Genomic DNA, 14,919 nt, shown 5'->3' on the forward strand with positions numbered 1-14,919 from the left:
AGGAGGAGCCTGGCCCTGCCTCACCTGGTCAGCAGTGTTGCTGAGGGGCCTCCCCTCAGCGTCTCTAGGCCGGCCATGCACTGAAGGCTGACAGAGACCTAGAGCTTCTATAAAAACACAGTGTGCATTTTTCCGAGGCTGCACGTCTCAGGAGCAGAACACCAGGAAACAGCACTGCTGCATCTTCACAGCTCTGCAAAAGTAGCAGCATGTTGTGGTGGAATTACTGCCGTGGCCTACCTAGGAGTATAAAAACTACTAAATTCTTGCTATTTCAAGATTACTCATTTGCACTTCAAAGAACTGAATCACAACTTATTAGAATAAACTTTTATTTACTGCTCTCAGGATCCTTATTCTATACTTTGAAGTATGCAACAAAACCTGCTACATTCAAATCTATACAGATTTACTGATATATCATTCACGTTGTACAAAACTGCTTATAGATTTGGGAAATTTGTATAAGTTACCTTTATTTACATGTAATACTCTCAGTCCTAATGACCTAGTCAAAGGATAAAACAAAGTGGGATTTTAAATATCCCTTAAGACCCATTAACATTTGTTACATAATTTACATATCTTCAGAGAGAGATGTGCTACACTTCCTTCTTGCATATTTATAAAGACTGTGACTAAACAGAAATTTGCTGGCCAAAGCTGGGTACTGTCATTTCCTCTGATCATATTGGTAATAAAATGTTAAAATTTGAGCAAGCCAGGTATAATACAAACCAATTTTTTTCTTTCAGAACCAACTTTGCTAATCATTTTAACCAGCACTTGCTCAAAAACAGTCTTAACATTAATACAAAAAATACCCACATTTACAAAAGAAATCAAACTAATATTTATATATGACAAGTTTATCTATGATAAATTGCATGTTGTTGGTTATGACTTTGGTTATATTGTATTAACAAATTTGGTTTCTAGACTAACACTGGAGAAAAAAAAATATAAAAATGCAGCTGTAGAAACTAGCAACCTGTAAACATATCACAGAACCAAATTCTGCACCTGATCACATGTGCAAAACCTCCATGCAGTTTAGAGGAGCTTGCACATAACAGACTGCTGAATTTGGCCCAGAAAACCCTGTAAACATGTTCTTTATTGTTATGTAGTGCAATACTGCAAGAATGGATAATAAAGGCCTCTAACTATCAGTAACTAAATACTGAGTGATATCCATACAAATTTCACTTTAAGATTGATTTGTTGCAAAAGGCTGAATTGAAAATATTATCGTTCAGCTACAAATTTATCAAAAAAAGTGATGAACACTCAATAAACCAACATCGGTATACAAATTCAGACAAAAAATGGATATAATTTCTCATTAAAACTCAGAATTATGCTTCTTATCTGTTTTGTATAAAAATCTTGGGTTTGTTACATTGTTTTAGCAAAAGCAAGTCAGAAGAAACAGAAGTCTAACAACCATGTCAGCAAGTCAGTGTTCTGCAAACAAATGTTTTCCAATGTTTTATCTAATGTGCTGAGTTATAAGGTGCTTTGGGCAGATCTGTTGCAAAGAGCCTGAAGCAGCACAGATTATGATATTGTAATACATGAAGTTTGTTAGGTTTGTTGCTTTTTTTTTGTTTGGCTGGGGATTTTTCTAAAACAGTTTAACAATTTCAGTTGTTGTTCTTAAAGCAGCAAATCAAATTTAAATCCTCTGCAAAGATTTCTTCACAGCTTTACTTCAGTAGTTTACTGCAGGACAGTCTCAAATATTGTACAGGAGGCAACTGATAAAATATTTTAGGTTTTGACTTACTTGGCACTGGCTGATCCAATGTGTATATTGCATGTATTAGCAAAGTACACAAAACTAGGGAAATGACAAAATACATTTTCAAAAGTTAGTGATTTTTAATACTTAGTTATTTTACATGTGATACTATGAAGATTCAATTGCCATGTGACTAAATACAATGGTAGTCCCTGGAAAATTCAGATTTGTTTGTAAACCTTTAAAATGAAATTGCAGCACTGGACCAATATAATTTATGTCTGTGTCTTAATCAACCCCATCAAAACCCTGAGTGTTTTCAATCGCTAGAAGAAGTTTATCCCATAAATCTTCAAACGAGTCATATGGAGGCAAATCCAAGCGATTAAAGCTGAAAAACAGATGAAAACTCTTAAGCATTTTATCACTCTTACTAGAAGTCATAATTTATCTGAATTAAATACTCACCAGGTATGAGCTCTTGGCAGTTTTTCAGGGGTACCCCACTGCTCAACTGTGAACAACTGTGGTCCATTTGAACCTGCAGAAAAGAACACACCCATTTTCAACCTATTATAAGATCCTTTTAGAATCAGAAATTAAAATTACGACATATTTGGGGGTTTTGCAATCCAGTTCTGACATTAGAAGGAGCTATCTATATGAATAAAATACAGACTATTGTCAGTAATGGCCAATAATCCCAATTCACTTGTATTTTAATTATTTCTTGCTATACCTCAATTTCAAGAGACTTTTACACCTTAAACTCAGAAGCCTAAGACCTAAATGCATATGTGTAGCAACTGGCATTGAAAATTTTCTGGACAAGACCATTTTATACTGTTATAAATTTTGCATGTAAAAACGGATACATGTTTATCACCACATGCCAAGTTATATAACCAGGTAGAAAGTCTTCAATGTCCAGCTTTACCTACACAACGACAAAGTAGAGTAACTGAGAACTTCTGGAAACACGGCAATCATATGTGTACTCCAGCATGTTCTTATGCACCCGAGAGAACACTTTTTGGCTAGCAAGGGCAGCCCCAGCTCCCTCTGTCCTTCAACAACTGCCTTACAGCATGTCATATCTCAAAGTTTCTTGGACTTCTCAATTCTCAGCAAGTAGATGCAAAGGGCATTTTGTAACCATTTCCTTAAACTGGGAGAAGACTGTACAGTTAAAAAAAAGAAAGACAAAAAAGTCACTATTTTTCAGAGACTGTTCAGTGTCCTAGTTCTCCAGCGCGGGTGGGTTTGCTCCCGGCCTCGGAGCACTCGCGTTTGAAGAGCAGAAATGCCTGTCTGTGCCACGAGAGGGAGATCTCCGCTAGGAAGCGGCTCCAGGGCCGCAGACCGGGCGTGGGAAGGAAACAGCCCGGCAGCAGCAAAGCGCCACGGACCAGCACAAAACACTGAAAAACCACCTACAGCTCTTTCAAGACAAGGTACAGGAAATATAATTACTTTATAGTAATATATACTATATACTATAACCCTATAGTTACTGGGGTTCTGTAAGGATGCCATGCTGGCCATAGTAAAGCAGAAATAACTGTAAGAGAAAAAAACTTGCACTGTGCAAGACAACTGCTAGTTGAATTTTTCATTAACGAGTGAGTGAATACAACTACAGAAGACTGCCCAAGTATTCTAATCCCTGGGCAGAAGGAAGCCAAGAACTTCAGCAGTTTCTTCCCTGTATCACTTCTTAGTTCTGTCTCTAGTAGTGTTCTTAGACAAATAAGCAGAACTCTGACTGGGTTCCCCTGCGATGAGCATGTGCTGCAACAAAAACAATGCCAAGGTTCAGGCGCAGCAGCAGACACATGGCTCAAGCCTGCTGAAGACACTGTCCTTCCCACTGGAACTCACAACTCATTTACTGATGGAACAGAAAAAAAAAAACCAAGTATTTAAGATAAAAATGAAGACATGGGTAAATGGGAACACATGATGGGTGGTTTTGTTCACAATCCTTTTGTTTTATAAACAAATTAATGTCTTGTTTATAAGAAAGGAAATGTTTAATCAAAGAGGCAAGTTAGGCTATTCAGTCATTTGCACAGCATCCCAAGCACTTTTAGCCTTAATAAAGTAATCTCGCAGAAAACTTAATAGCTGATGGCAGTTGAGAACAGACTTCCCCTAAGCCAAGCAACCCCACCCTTTGTGGGCTGCTCTATCTGCTTGCCCGCAGTCTGCCCACAGTGGCTTTTCTGGCTTTGCTATTGAAATACGCTCCCTGCTGTCATCTGCTTGTTTCAGCCTCAGCATTGTAGGTTCACTACTTTTCTTCTGGCTTTATATTTAACTCGTGTCATTTCAGTGGTCCCCTTTGGAGTATATCCTTACAAACAACTGCATCTGTACAACTGTGGCTTGTGAGCAGATAAAAGCAGTCGGGGAACTGAAGTTAACTGCTGATGCCAGCATGTCTTTGTAATCAGATCTTGGATAACTGCGAATTTTCTTCAAGCTCAATCATGTGTTAAACAGGGATTTTTGCAGCTCTTGAGAACTTTAAAAATCCACATTCATTTGAGAAGTCCTATCCATTTGAAAACTTCCAAAACCAGAATTAAAACAAAGCATTTACAGACCATGGGAAACGTGATATAAGTGACTCTTCTCTAACTTTGTTTCTTATAACTGCCAGTACATATTAAATTTTAAAACAAAATTTGAAAAATAATTTGCCAATGTCTGAAGTCAAACATCAGGACAATGTTGGTATTGGGTTCTTTGTTACTTAATTGTGAAGATAATCTTAAGTACTCACCATACAGCTCAGCAAACCCATTCATGGGAACACGTGATGTGCCAGTAACAAACTGAAGTAATCTTATTCTCTTTTCAGAGTCCATCATTAAGACTGCCTATGGTATGATAATGATTACAATTAAAGATTTATTTTAAAATTAAGGTTTTAAGCTAGTAGACAACATAGCCACATAGTAAGCAACACAGTATCTACCTCTAAATCATTATCTTTGATATACATATGCATTTTTTTAGTGACACACAGTCTACTTCTCTGCCTATTGCTTAAAGCTATGAAGTCAACAATTTTTAATGGCACTGTAACAGGAGTATGGTTACAGCCTAGCAGGCTGTTAAAGTGCCTCCCTTGAAGACCTGGCCCCCCACTTTCTTTGAAGTTTCTTGATGTTATGAACTAGAAGCCAAATTCCTGTAATTTATTAAACAGAAGAGTTTAACACCTCTTTAGTGCAACCATGCCAGGAAAACCTACACAAATATTTTTAACCCCAGTCAGACATGGACGTTTTTGAAAAAGCAAGCCTCAGTATTGAATATACATTCTTACCATGCAACTCACCTTTAGCTTTCTTACTTTCTCAGGAATTTTAATGGTCAAATAATATTTACCTAACCTTTTAATGAATCAAACTATAAACTAGTATAGCAGAAAGGCAGCAGCTTTTGAAAAACGTTTTCAATAAGAAAATATTAGAACTTCATGATACCTTCCAGAACCATTGTATTACTTGGTGGTTTATGTTGTAGCCGTTTTTGTATTTTGTGTGTAGTTTCCAATCAGCCACGTCCACATCTCCCAATCCACACATTAATAACTACACAGATAAACAAACAAACAAACAACAGCAAAGTTTAAGTCAGTAAACTTAAGTTTCAACACAATTTGTTTTCTTTTCCATGATACACTTACCTCTAGCTCATTTTCATCAAAAATTTTAATCAGATCCTGTGGTATTAGTTCAAAAAAGCCCTATAAAAGATGAGGAAAGTTTGTAAAAATCAAGTCAACACTATTTAAGCATTTTTAGTCATGGAGAAGAATATTTAGAGGCTTTGGTAAAGAGAGCCAAAGCCATATATCAAATACAGATGTTTGGACACCAGTAGTCCCCAGTTTCCTTATACTACTTTTAACTGACTACTCACATCTTTATTGTGCAACACTGAGTGATGAATATGGAAGTCTGAATATCATATACGTAATACAATTTATACAAGTAAGGGTAAATGACCTAGCTTAAATCAAACTAATATAATTTAATTAAGTTTAATTTCTCCAGAGGTCATTAAATAGTTTGCTCCACAGCTAAAGCTGCCAGTCAGAATTGAGAAATAAGCAAATTTTTCAATATGAATTGAACACCTCAGTAAAAATATACCAAAATATTTTTAACTGTGAAATAATTCAAAGCTGACACTACAAACAGTATCACTGCCTTTTTTTATATCTTTAACAAAATTATCTGTGCATCTTCAGGATGTCAAAAGAAAATTAGTATCAGATGCAAAAAACTCTTAGAAGAACTTATTATGTAATTAAAATTATACCTCTTTAAAGGCTGTCATTTGTTTCTGTACTCTGCTCACAAATCTCCACTGAATTACAAGACTGTAAAAAAGAAAAACCAAACAAAACCACATTTAAAATAAAAGTGATTTATATATAAAGCAACAACTACTTTTTGTAAATAAAGCTAATAGAGTGCCTGCACTAGAGGCCAGTCCAGTGAGATACATTGCACACAGCAGCCACTACTCACTGAATGTAGTCTCTCTTGTTCTTGTTGGTGACAACTATTTCTGATCCACCACTTTTCAGTTCATGTTGATGGGTCTAAATGCAATGCACAGAATAGGTCTTAAACAAGGTGAGTATGTAACAGAATTCATATGTTAATATTAGGTAATTCACGCAACTCTTGAAGACTGCAGAATCTGAGAACTACGAGAAACAGATCAAGTCCCACAGGTCACCTAACAAATAGAATGTGGTACATTTTTTTTAAAAAGATGTAATGTTGAAGGGTGCTAGACTGCAATGGGAAACCTCAATTTTTTCTGACCTGCTACAACACACCACCCAAGACTGCACACAAGTTCAGAGTCAGGCAGACTTCACTAACTGCATATGACCCAGCCTCCCTTCCAAATATCAAGGAAAAACAATTACAGAAACTATTTCAGCAATGATCCCAGTAAGTGAATCAATGTGCATCTCTCTTACAAAGTGACTTATATTACTAGAACCTCAGGAGACAAATATCTCATTTTCAGTTATCATGGATATACAGTTTCATTGCTGCTTCTTAGGATCACTGGTGTTACACAAGACCACAAAGACTATAATCCTTACATCTAGCTGGCACCTGTAATTTTGAAGTTTTATTCAAGACCTGTGGTATTTCTAACATGACTTACCTTAAATAGCTTTGTAAGCAATAACAAACTTGTTTATTCTATAGGTTTCTAGTACATCTTAAGAGAAATCTCCCAGAGATTCCAGCAATTTTTGAAAGAGCTCATCCTTTCCAGCCAATCATATAAACCCAGCCTCTACTCCAGATCAAGTAATGGGACTATGGATGTCTTAGTCTTGGTTGCCTTCACAGCAACAGCTACATTTCAATGCAAGTAGTATTTAACAAAAAAGCACAAGCAATTTTTTAAAGCTCTGCTTATTTCCAAGTCCTTTATCACAGCCAGGCTGAAAGCACTGCATGACTGAAAAGCAGTTGAGAGAGCGAAGGGGTTTTCTTAACACCATACAAATAAAATCCCCTAATTTCACAGGTCAAACATTTTTGTTCATGTTTTGTCTATACTACTTGACATGAACCTACTAACCTGACCAAAAAGTTCTTCATCAACAATGAATCTGAGGTCCAATTCTGTTGGATCATTTTCAAGAATCCATCTCAGAGAATTGTAATATTCACTATCCTAAGAAAGAATTACAAAACAGTAAACACAAAATAGAGTAGCCACCTTACAAACTGCAAGAGGTTCCATGACAGCCCAGTGAACACTGCTACCTAGGGTAATCCTGTACTGGATACAGAGACACTGCAGTTCTACAAAGCTCTGAAGACCTTTGAAACCCAAAGGCTCAGCAATCTATGTAAATGTCTCACATACCAAAATGGTGGTAAGATATAAGTAACATCTTTTGGACTCTTCTCTTGTCTCTCATCCTGTATTTATTTTCCTTTTATTGTCAGACATTACTACAAAAAACCTTAGGAAATGAAAATTAAGATAAAGCCAACCACATCCTGGGCTCCATCCAAAGCAGTGTGACCGGAAGGTTGAGGGAAGTGATTTTGTCTCCCTAGTCAGCTGTGCCCAGCTCTGGGGCACCCAGCATAAGAACACGGAGCTGCTACAGCATCTCCAGAGGAGGCCACCAAGGTGCTACAAGGGCTGGAGCACCTCTGCTCTGGAGACAGGCTGGGAGAGCTGAGCGTGTTCAGCCTGGAGAAGGCTCCAGGGAGACCTTACAGCACCTTCCAGCACCAATACAGGGCCTACAGAACAGATGGTGAGGGACCTTTTATCAGGAAGTGTAGTGACAGGATGAGGGATAATGATTTTAAACTGAAGGAGGGTAGATTTAGCTTGGATATTAAGAAATTCTTCACTATGAGTATGGTGAGACACTGGCACAAGTTGCCCAGAGAAGCTGAGGCTGCCCCATCCCTGGAAGTGTTCAAGGCCAGGTTGGACAGGGCTTGGAGCAACCTGGGATAGTGAAAGGTATCCCTGCCTTGCGACCCAAACCATTCCATCATTCTAGAGTACTGAACAAAAACCAAACCAAACCAAAAAAAAAAAAATCAGGACACATCTAAAAATCTATTACTCAGAAACAGATAGGACCTATATTCTGTAATCTTGATGAGCAGCAAAACCAGTAACAGATTAAAGAGATAGAATAAAAATCACTTTGTCCATGAGTATTCTAGATAAGAGTCATTATCAGGGAACCAACCAAACAAGAAAAGTCTAAGGGACATGTTTTCCTCTAAAAAATGTTACATTGTATCACTCAAATATTTTCACTCCTGAAATTATTAATTTTAATAATCAAAGACAAACTAATTAAAAAAGCAGGTTAAGATAGGATCCTAAATGTATTTATATTCAATTTTAACCTCAGTGTCTAAAACATTTAAAGAAAAATCACAGAAAGTTTAGATTCAAGTTTCCAATACAGCTTAACTGACTTAAATCTGAGTCTAGGTCTTCAATTTTCATTGGAAGTTTTAATCCCTACACAGCTTACAGATGTGGCATAAAATATCTTTGAATCATGCATTTTCAACCTTCAAAATGCCATTGAAGATATATACACAATATATAATATTAATAATATTATATATCATTATATATATGAAATAGTTAATATTATAGTTCTTATACATAAAAATTATAATTTAACATGAAATTTATCAACATGATAAAGCAAATTACATACCACAGACTCCATATCATGTAGTGTTATTGGTTTTTGGAGCATCATCTTGTAAAAAGGACGAATAAAAAAGGCTTTAAAGAAGAAGAAACAAATTGAACAGATGGAACTTAGGATTCAAAACAGGCACAATATTAATCTGAATATCACATTACATAAGAAAAATACTAACCATCCAAAAGTTTGCCATGGTAAACAGCCATTCCAGCCACACGACCTATAAACTTGAAATAAGAGAGATGATCCTCATTGCAAAGTCCAGAGTTTGGATTGATCTGCAGAGTATAGTTATCTCTGAAGTTGAAGGAAGGGAGCAGGGAAGAGAAAGAAAAACAAAATGTTGTACTATTGGAACAGTCTCAGATTTGAAGATCTGAAAGACATCACTAGTTAAATCAGTTACTGCTTTTCATGATGATAGCTATCTTCTATTGAATATGCTACAATATTCAATAGAAGACTACTAGTATATCAGAAACAACTACCATGAACTACTTTAGTAAATTAGAGACATACCAAAGAAAAGGGATTAACTCCCATTAATTTTGAAGTAGTCAGAATAACATTCTCTGCATTATTGGTTAAATACTGCCTCTTCTGTACGCAAGAGATGGTTACAAGCAGGTTTGTCCATGCAAAAATGACATGGCTTACGTTAGACTGCTGTAAAAAAACCCCACAAGTACTGTCTCCACATTACTCTTCTGTCAAACAACTAGGTGCAGATTATTGCAGTTATTATCAACTAAACCCTCCCATAGACTGCAGGGGGGGCAGGAATCCCATTTTTAGAGAAGGTATGAGAAATACAACTGATCTGCTTTTCCTAAGTTTTCACATCTTCCAGACTAGTATTACTTACGTAGCTGAATATTCAAACAATCCATAATAAGGATTAAACATTTCTTTGGAGAGAAGGAAGAACCATTCCCTGGCCACTCCTCCATAGTCTAAACCTTTTTCACCATCAAATTCAATCCAAAGTCTTGCTTTAAGGAAATCTGCTCTCTTTACAGCTATAATTCTTCTATAAGAATCTTCAAGGATAGTTGTGCGATGAATTTTCATTTCAAACCTATTTGGAATATCGCTCTAAAAGAGAGAATATGAAAACACAGAATAATAAAACAAAACCCAGCATCTTAAAGTTTTGCAGAATATGCAAATTCTGAAAATAGACAAAGAGGGCATAGAAACCCTTTCCTCACATAAAAACATAACACAATATGATTAAAAAGAGGCTCTCTATTTACCTACAATTCAACTAACAAAATATACCAAAATAGAGAGAATTTCAGATACTAACTTCTGTTTCATGCTACAAAAATACAGCTAAAGTAAGTTCTTACTAGTAACAGCATATGGGCAGCTGTTCTGCATGCAGCAAGGCATGGAGTCTCTTCTCACACTGAACATTTATCATATTACACACTTGATTAGTTGACACATAAAATTATCTAGAACCATTTTACCTGACTTATTTCACCTTCTAGTTCAATATTCTATGAGCCTAGGTGTCCCATTCTCTTACTTAAGACAAAATCTACAGTTGTATTTAATTCTTAAACTACCACAACTGTATTGTGTGGCTGAGGTCTCTATCACTTCTCATATTAAGATACTGACATTTGAATGAATGCCAATCTTGTTTGATTAGGAACACAAAAAATGAGGTGCATATAACTGTGTGAATTTACATGCCAGCTCAAAATACATAGGCAGACTTAGCAGGTAAAAGGTGAAGCATGGATCTAAACGCAAAGGTTATTATTATATATGTAAAATACCTCCCAAGGATGTACAATTTGATTGAAGCAGTGCAGAGACTCATTGTTATCTGGCTGTCCAGATGCTATTTACAGTCTTTTATGCTACATGTTATAAATATACCTGGCACTGCCACTTCAAACTAGAGTATGGAAACAAGAGTCATAAACTTCAGATTTTAAGGCTGTAACAATTCATTGTAGTCATCCAGCCTGACCATGGTAACAGTAGAGATTTCTACATAGACTAAAATCTGTTCTGAGAACTTTCCATATTCTGAGTTTCAAAAACTATTTTATGCTTGATCAGTGATTTCCAAACTTTTCTGTTGCCAGTCTTACTTTCAGGTTCACAACTGTTTAATCTTTGAGCATTTCTACTTTTTCAATTAGATTGCCTGCAGTCTCATCAGTGCATAAAGTCACAAACCCTGCTGTTAGATTGAACTGTTATTGCTAATTGTTACCAAGTTGCTGCTTCACAAATATATTTGTGATCAGACAGTAAGTCTACCTTCCCTGTAACCTAAGCTTTCCCTTGTTTAGGGGCCTAAATTTCATAACCTCCTGCTGGATTCCTACTGATTACTAACCTGTTTCTTCAATTTCTTTCTGAAGAATTCATACTTCCGCTTATAGTCCCTGGAGTAAGGCACAGCCTTTGGGAAGGAAAAAAGGAAAAAAGCTTGGTGTGTCTTGTGAAACACAGATAACCCATTTAAATTCTGAGATAACAGGAATAAATGTTTTACTGAGTGCCAGGGCAGACTTCCAGTTTATAAACCCCTGGAACAAAAAGCACTTCTCTGTTCAGATCAGATCCACAGAATTCATCCTGTACTTCACCACTAGCTGATGTAACTGCCTGAGATCCCCGAGTGGCCCAGATCAAAGTGACCAAAATGCCTTTGGTGACGTCCATAATGCGTAGCCTTTCCCTGCTGTATCATGCGAGACCGGGCTACAAACACCTCTATTTTCCATGGACAGGGAAGGTTGTTTACATATGCAGGCTATTAATAAACACAAATATCAGCTGAACACTAAAACCCATCTATAATTATAATGCAAACCATCTTTGCAATTAGTTCTGGTAATTTTGCACTTCAGATTAAGTACCAAGGCAGGATAATTATTTTTCAGTTGAAAATTAATTTAATTCCTTTTTAACCCTTTTTCTTTTTTTTTTTTTTTCTTTTTCCTCAAGTTTACTTCATGAATTGAGCTAGTGTGGACAAAAAAGAAATAGACTCTCTTACCCACTTCAAAGCCCTCTCCCCAGTCTATAAGGAAACTTTCTTACTACCATGGGAACTGGTTTTTCTTTCTGGCATTTAAAGACCATTTCCCCAGAAACGGTCTTTAAAAAGAAATAAAACTGCTTTGTTTAAATACCTGGGAAGTTTCACTTTCTAGACCAACTAACTGATAAATAACAAGATTTTGTTTGGATTCTATTAACATATAACATTTCTGAAAAACACAAAAAACTACATCAGGAGAGCTTACTGGTCCAGTTATTGCCACATTCTGCAGTCGAGGATCCTCCCACTGTGTTCTCTTTGTATCTGCAAGACATTTCTTAATTAGTTCCATTCATGTAAATAATGTTCACAAATAAAATGATGAGTAGGGGAAAATACTACATTGTACATACTGTGGTTTATGAAGAATATTCTTCCGTCTGTATGAGTTCTCTCTTCCCACCCTGGCTGTAAAAAGGCAACATTTAAATTAAATTTTTATTATAAATTTCTGATCATACAGTGTGAACAGAACTCAACATGATCTGCAGTTATGGGCATTCCCCCCCATCTACTGTCAGCACTGAAATTCAAAACAGAGTATTTTTTGTAGGAAAAAAGCAGGCTGCATTTTCTCATGTGCAAATTTCAATAATGCCAATTTAAATAGTTAAATTGTTTCACCTGCAAAACAAGTACAGAATGGTTTACTTACTGGTAATGGGCCCAGGTCTACTGGGTCTAGGGAAGTCTTTCTCTTCGGATGAGCAGAAACTTTCAGTCTTGGATCTTCCTTTGAAAAGGAAACAAGCAGCACGTTAAAATGCTTTTGCTGTTTTGTTTTGCTTTTAATTTTTTTTTTGTTATTAATGATTTTGTAAAGAATATACCTAGTACCAACTTAGTAATGGTTGCATATTCTGCAGCCAGAGGAATCCTTGTGGATTCTCAGTCCTCCAGTAATTTACAATCATCATCTTGTGACATCTCACTTTATTTTATTTACATATATATAAATATAAATCCCTCATTCAACTCACTTTGTGTGTATTTGAGTCAAATTACTCTTTCCACACAGTTTCTGACACACCTTATGCTTTTTGGGTTTGGTGGGGTTTTTTGTTGCTTGGTTGATAGTTTGGGGTTTTTTGTGGGAGATAGGATGAAGGTGTTTGTGTTAAATGAGTTCTTTTCATATACCTGGAAAAAAGAATACCCCTTTTGAATCAACTTAATGCATTTCTCCTTCCCTTTCATCTGACAGTAACACTGACTTACTCTTGAGATGCTTAAACCCATCTAATAGCACTGCCAAGTGGTGTGCAGTGCCCCTCTGTGGAACTGCAGCTCTACAGCTCCCTCATCCATATGGTACTTGCACCTGGTCTGCTTTTCTAAGCATTTACAGAAATTTGTGTTGTGCCCTGCGATAACTTCAAGGCAATGGACTTCCTGTTGAAGGTATGTTTACAAAACTCATTTCTATTAACAGCTCCTATAAGCTATCACAATGCCGCAATGTCATTTAGGAGGTGCTTCACATCTGCAAAGCAGATTCCCGTTTTCCTTCTTCCAAGCTAAACTTTCAAGTACCAATACAATAAGTATAATTGATGATCTTCTACTCATGACAGGTATTATGACAGGCATTTTTACTACATATCACTCAGACTCACAGAGAATATTTTGGGTTGGAAGGGACCCACAAGGATCATGGAGTCCAACTCTTAAGTGCATGGCCTGTATAGGGATTGAACGCCCCACACCTTGGCTTTATTAGCACCATGCTCTGACCATGCTCCTGAACAGACAGACACAGCTATCTTGGCACTAAAGAAACATAAAGAAGCTTGCTGAAAGCAGCAAAGTTTTGACTCAAGAGGAACTAGAATTTCAGTTCATGAGAGCAGTTTTCCATTACCCATGTTGTGGTTTTGGTATTGTGGTCAATAAAGAATGGTCTCCCATTGGGTGCATGTCGGACTTCCCAGCCCTTAGGGAGAAATCCTTGCTCCATTTCAGGCTGCTGATGAGAAGACTGTTGTGATGAATCACTTGATGTTGCTTGTGGCTGTCTTCCCATAGAAATACTTTGTGCAGCTGACACCTGACTTGTTTCCACAGCAGTCTATGGTAAACGACCAAAAAACATCCTATCAAATCAAAGCCCTGTAAAGCAATGTGTTTTTTCTATTAACCTATATTTTTGACTCACGAAAGCAGTTTCATAAAGCAAGCGCCTGACAGTACACAGATTTCATAATATCAAAACAACATTGACTAACAATCACTGATTATGCTAAAGGTTTACAGAAGCCTTCCAGCCTTCCCAGTCAGTTACTACTCTCCAGAAGGTTTTCTTGGTACATTCACAGTAGAGTGACTGGCCATAAATGTTACTGTTCCTAACTCTCTGTGCAGTCTCTCAGTTATTTTATGCGGTACTTTACCAGTTTACGCCTTTTGTGTGTTCTGTTTCAAAGCCATCTCTCCACTTCTATTACACGAGATATTTAAAAGGTTCAATGAATACAAACATCAGTAAATTGAAGACAGATAGTACCTGTACAACTGGTTTTATCCAGGTAGTGGTTCTAGAATTGTGATCTATATAATATGACCTTCCTTTTTCATCTTGTCGTTCTTCCCAGCCTGGGGGTAATCCAGATGAAGTAGGCAGTAACTAAATATTAGTGATAACAGATGAAAAACAATTAAGGAAACTGTGAAACTTACTGTGAAAAGGCTTTCCTCTGTCAAATTAAAACAACAAAACTATATCCCAGAAGGTTCATGACTTTTATGAACTGGATAAAATAGGTAAGATGTATGTAAGTACTTACTGAATAGTATGAAGTAACAGATTTTTGTTTGTTTATACAAAATTCAAACTCCTCATGTTAA

At 36.6% G+C, this 14,919-nt stretch overlaps 1 protein-coding gene across 10 annotated transcripts in view; it reads right to left on the reverse strand.

The window, feature by feature from the left end:
* Positions 1-315: 315 nt before the first annotated feature.
* NEDD4 (NEDD4 E3 ubiquitin protein ligase) overlaps positions 316-14,919 on the reverse strand; it is a 51,305-nt gene continuing 36,701 nt past the window's right edge. For 9 of the 10 annotated variants that reach the window (XM_042039164.1, XM_042039159.1, XM_042039158.1 and 6 more), the window contains 17 exons: positions 14,579-14,698; positions 13,937-14,143; positions 12,731-12,808; positions 12,429-12,483; positions 12,281-12,339; positions 11,365-11,430; positions 9,868-10,097; positions 9,178-9,299; positions 9,009-9,079; positions 7,379-7,474; positions 6,295-6,368; positions 6,083-6,143; positions 5,445-5,504; positions 5,242-5,349; positions 4,533-4,629; positions 2,213-2,285; positions 316-2,135 (listed from right to left, as the gene is read on the reverse strand). In XM_042039164.1, the coding sequence (XP_041895098.1) occupies positions 2,033-2,135; positions 2,213-2,285; positions 4,533-4,629; positions 5,242-5,349; positions 5,445-5,504; positions 6,083-6,143; positions 6,295-6,368; positions 7,379-7,474; positions 9,009-9,079; positions 9,178-9,299; positions 9,868-10,097; positions 11,365-11,430; positions 12,281-12,339; positions 12,429-12,483; positions 12,731-12,808; positions 13,937-14,143; positions 14,579-14,698 (1,680 nt within the window). In that variant the 3' untranslated portion in view covers positions 316-2,032. Of the gene's footprint in view, positions 2,136-2,212; positions 2,286-4,532; positions 4,630-5,241; positions 5,350-5,444; positions 5,505-6,082; positions 6,144-6,294; positions 6,369-7,378; positions 7,475-9,008; positions 9,080-9,177; positions 9,300-9,867; positions 10,098-11,364; positions 11,431-12,280; positions 12,340-12,428; positions 12,484-12,730; positions 12,809-13,936; positions 14,144-14,578; positions 14,699-14,919 lie in introns of those variants that run through there. The other variant, XR_006017880.1, reaches the window with a different exon arrangement.

The sequence above is a fragment of the Corvus kubaryi genome, unplaced genomic scaffold (genome assembly GCF_017639235.1).
Source record: "Corvus kubaryi isolate FWS band 111438036 unplaced genomic scaffold, C.kubaryi_AGA036_p1.0 37394, whole genome shotgun sequence".
Taxonomy (NCBI): Eukaryota; Metazoa; Chordata; class Aves; order Passeriformes; family Corvidae; genus Corvus; species Corvus kubaryi.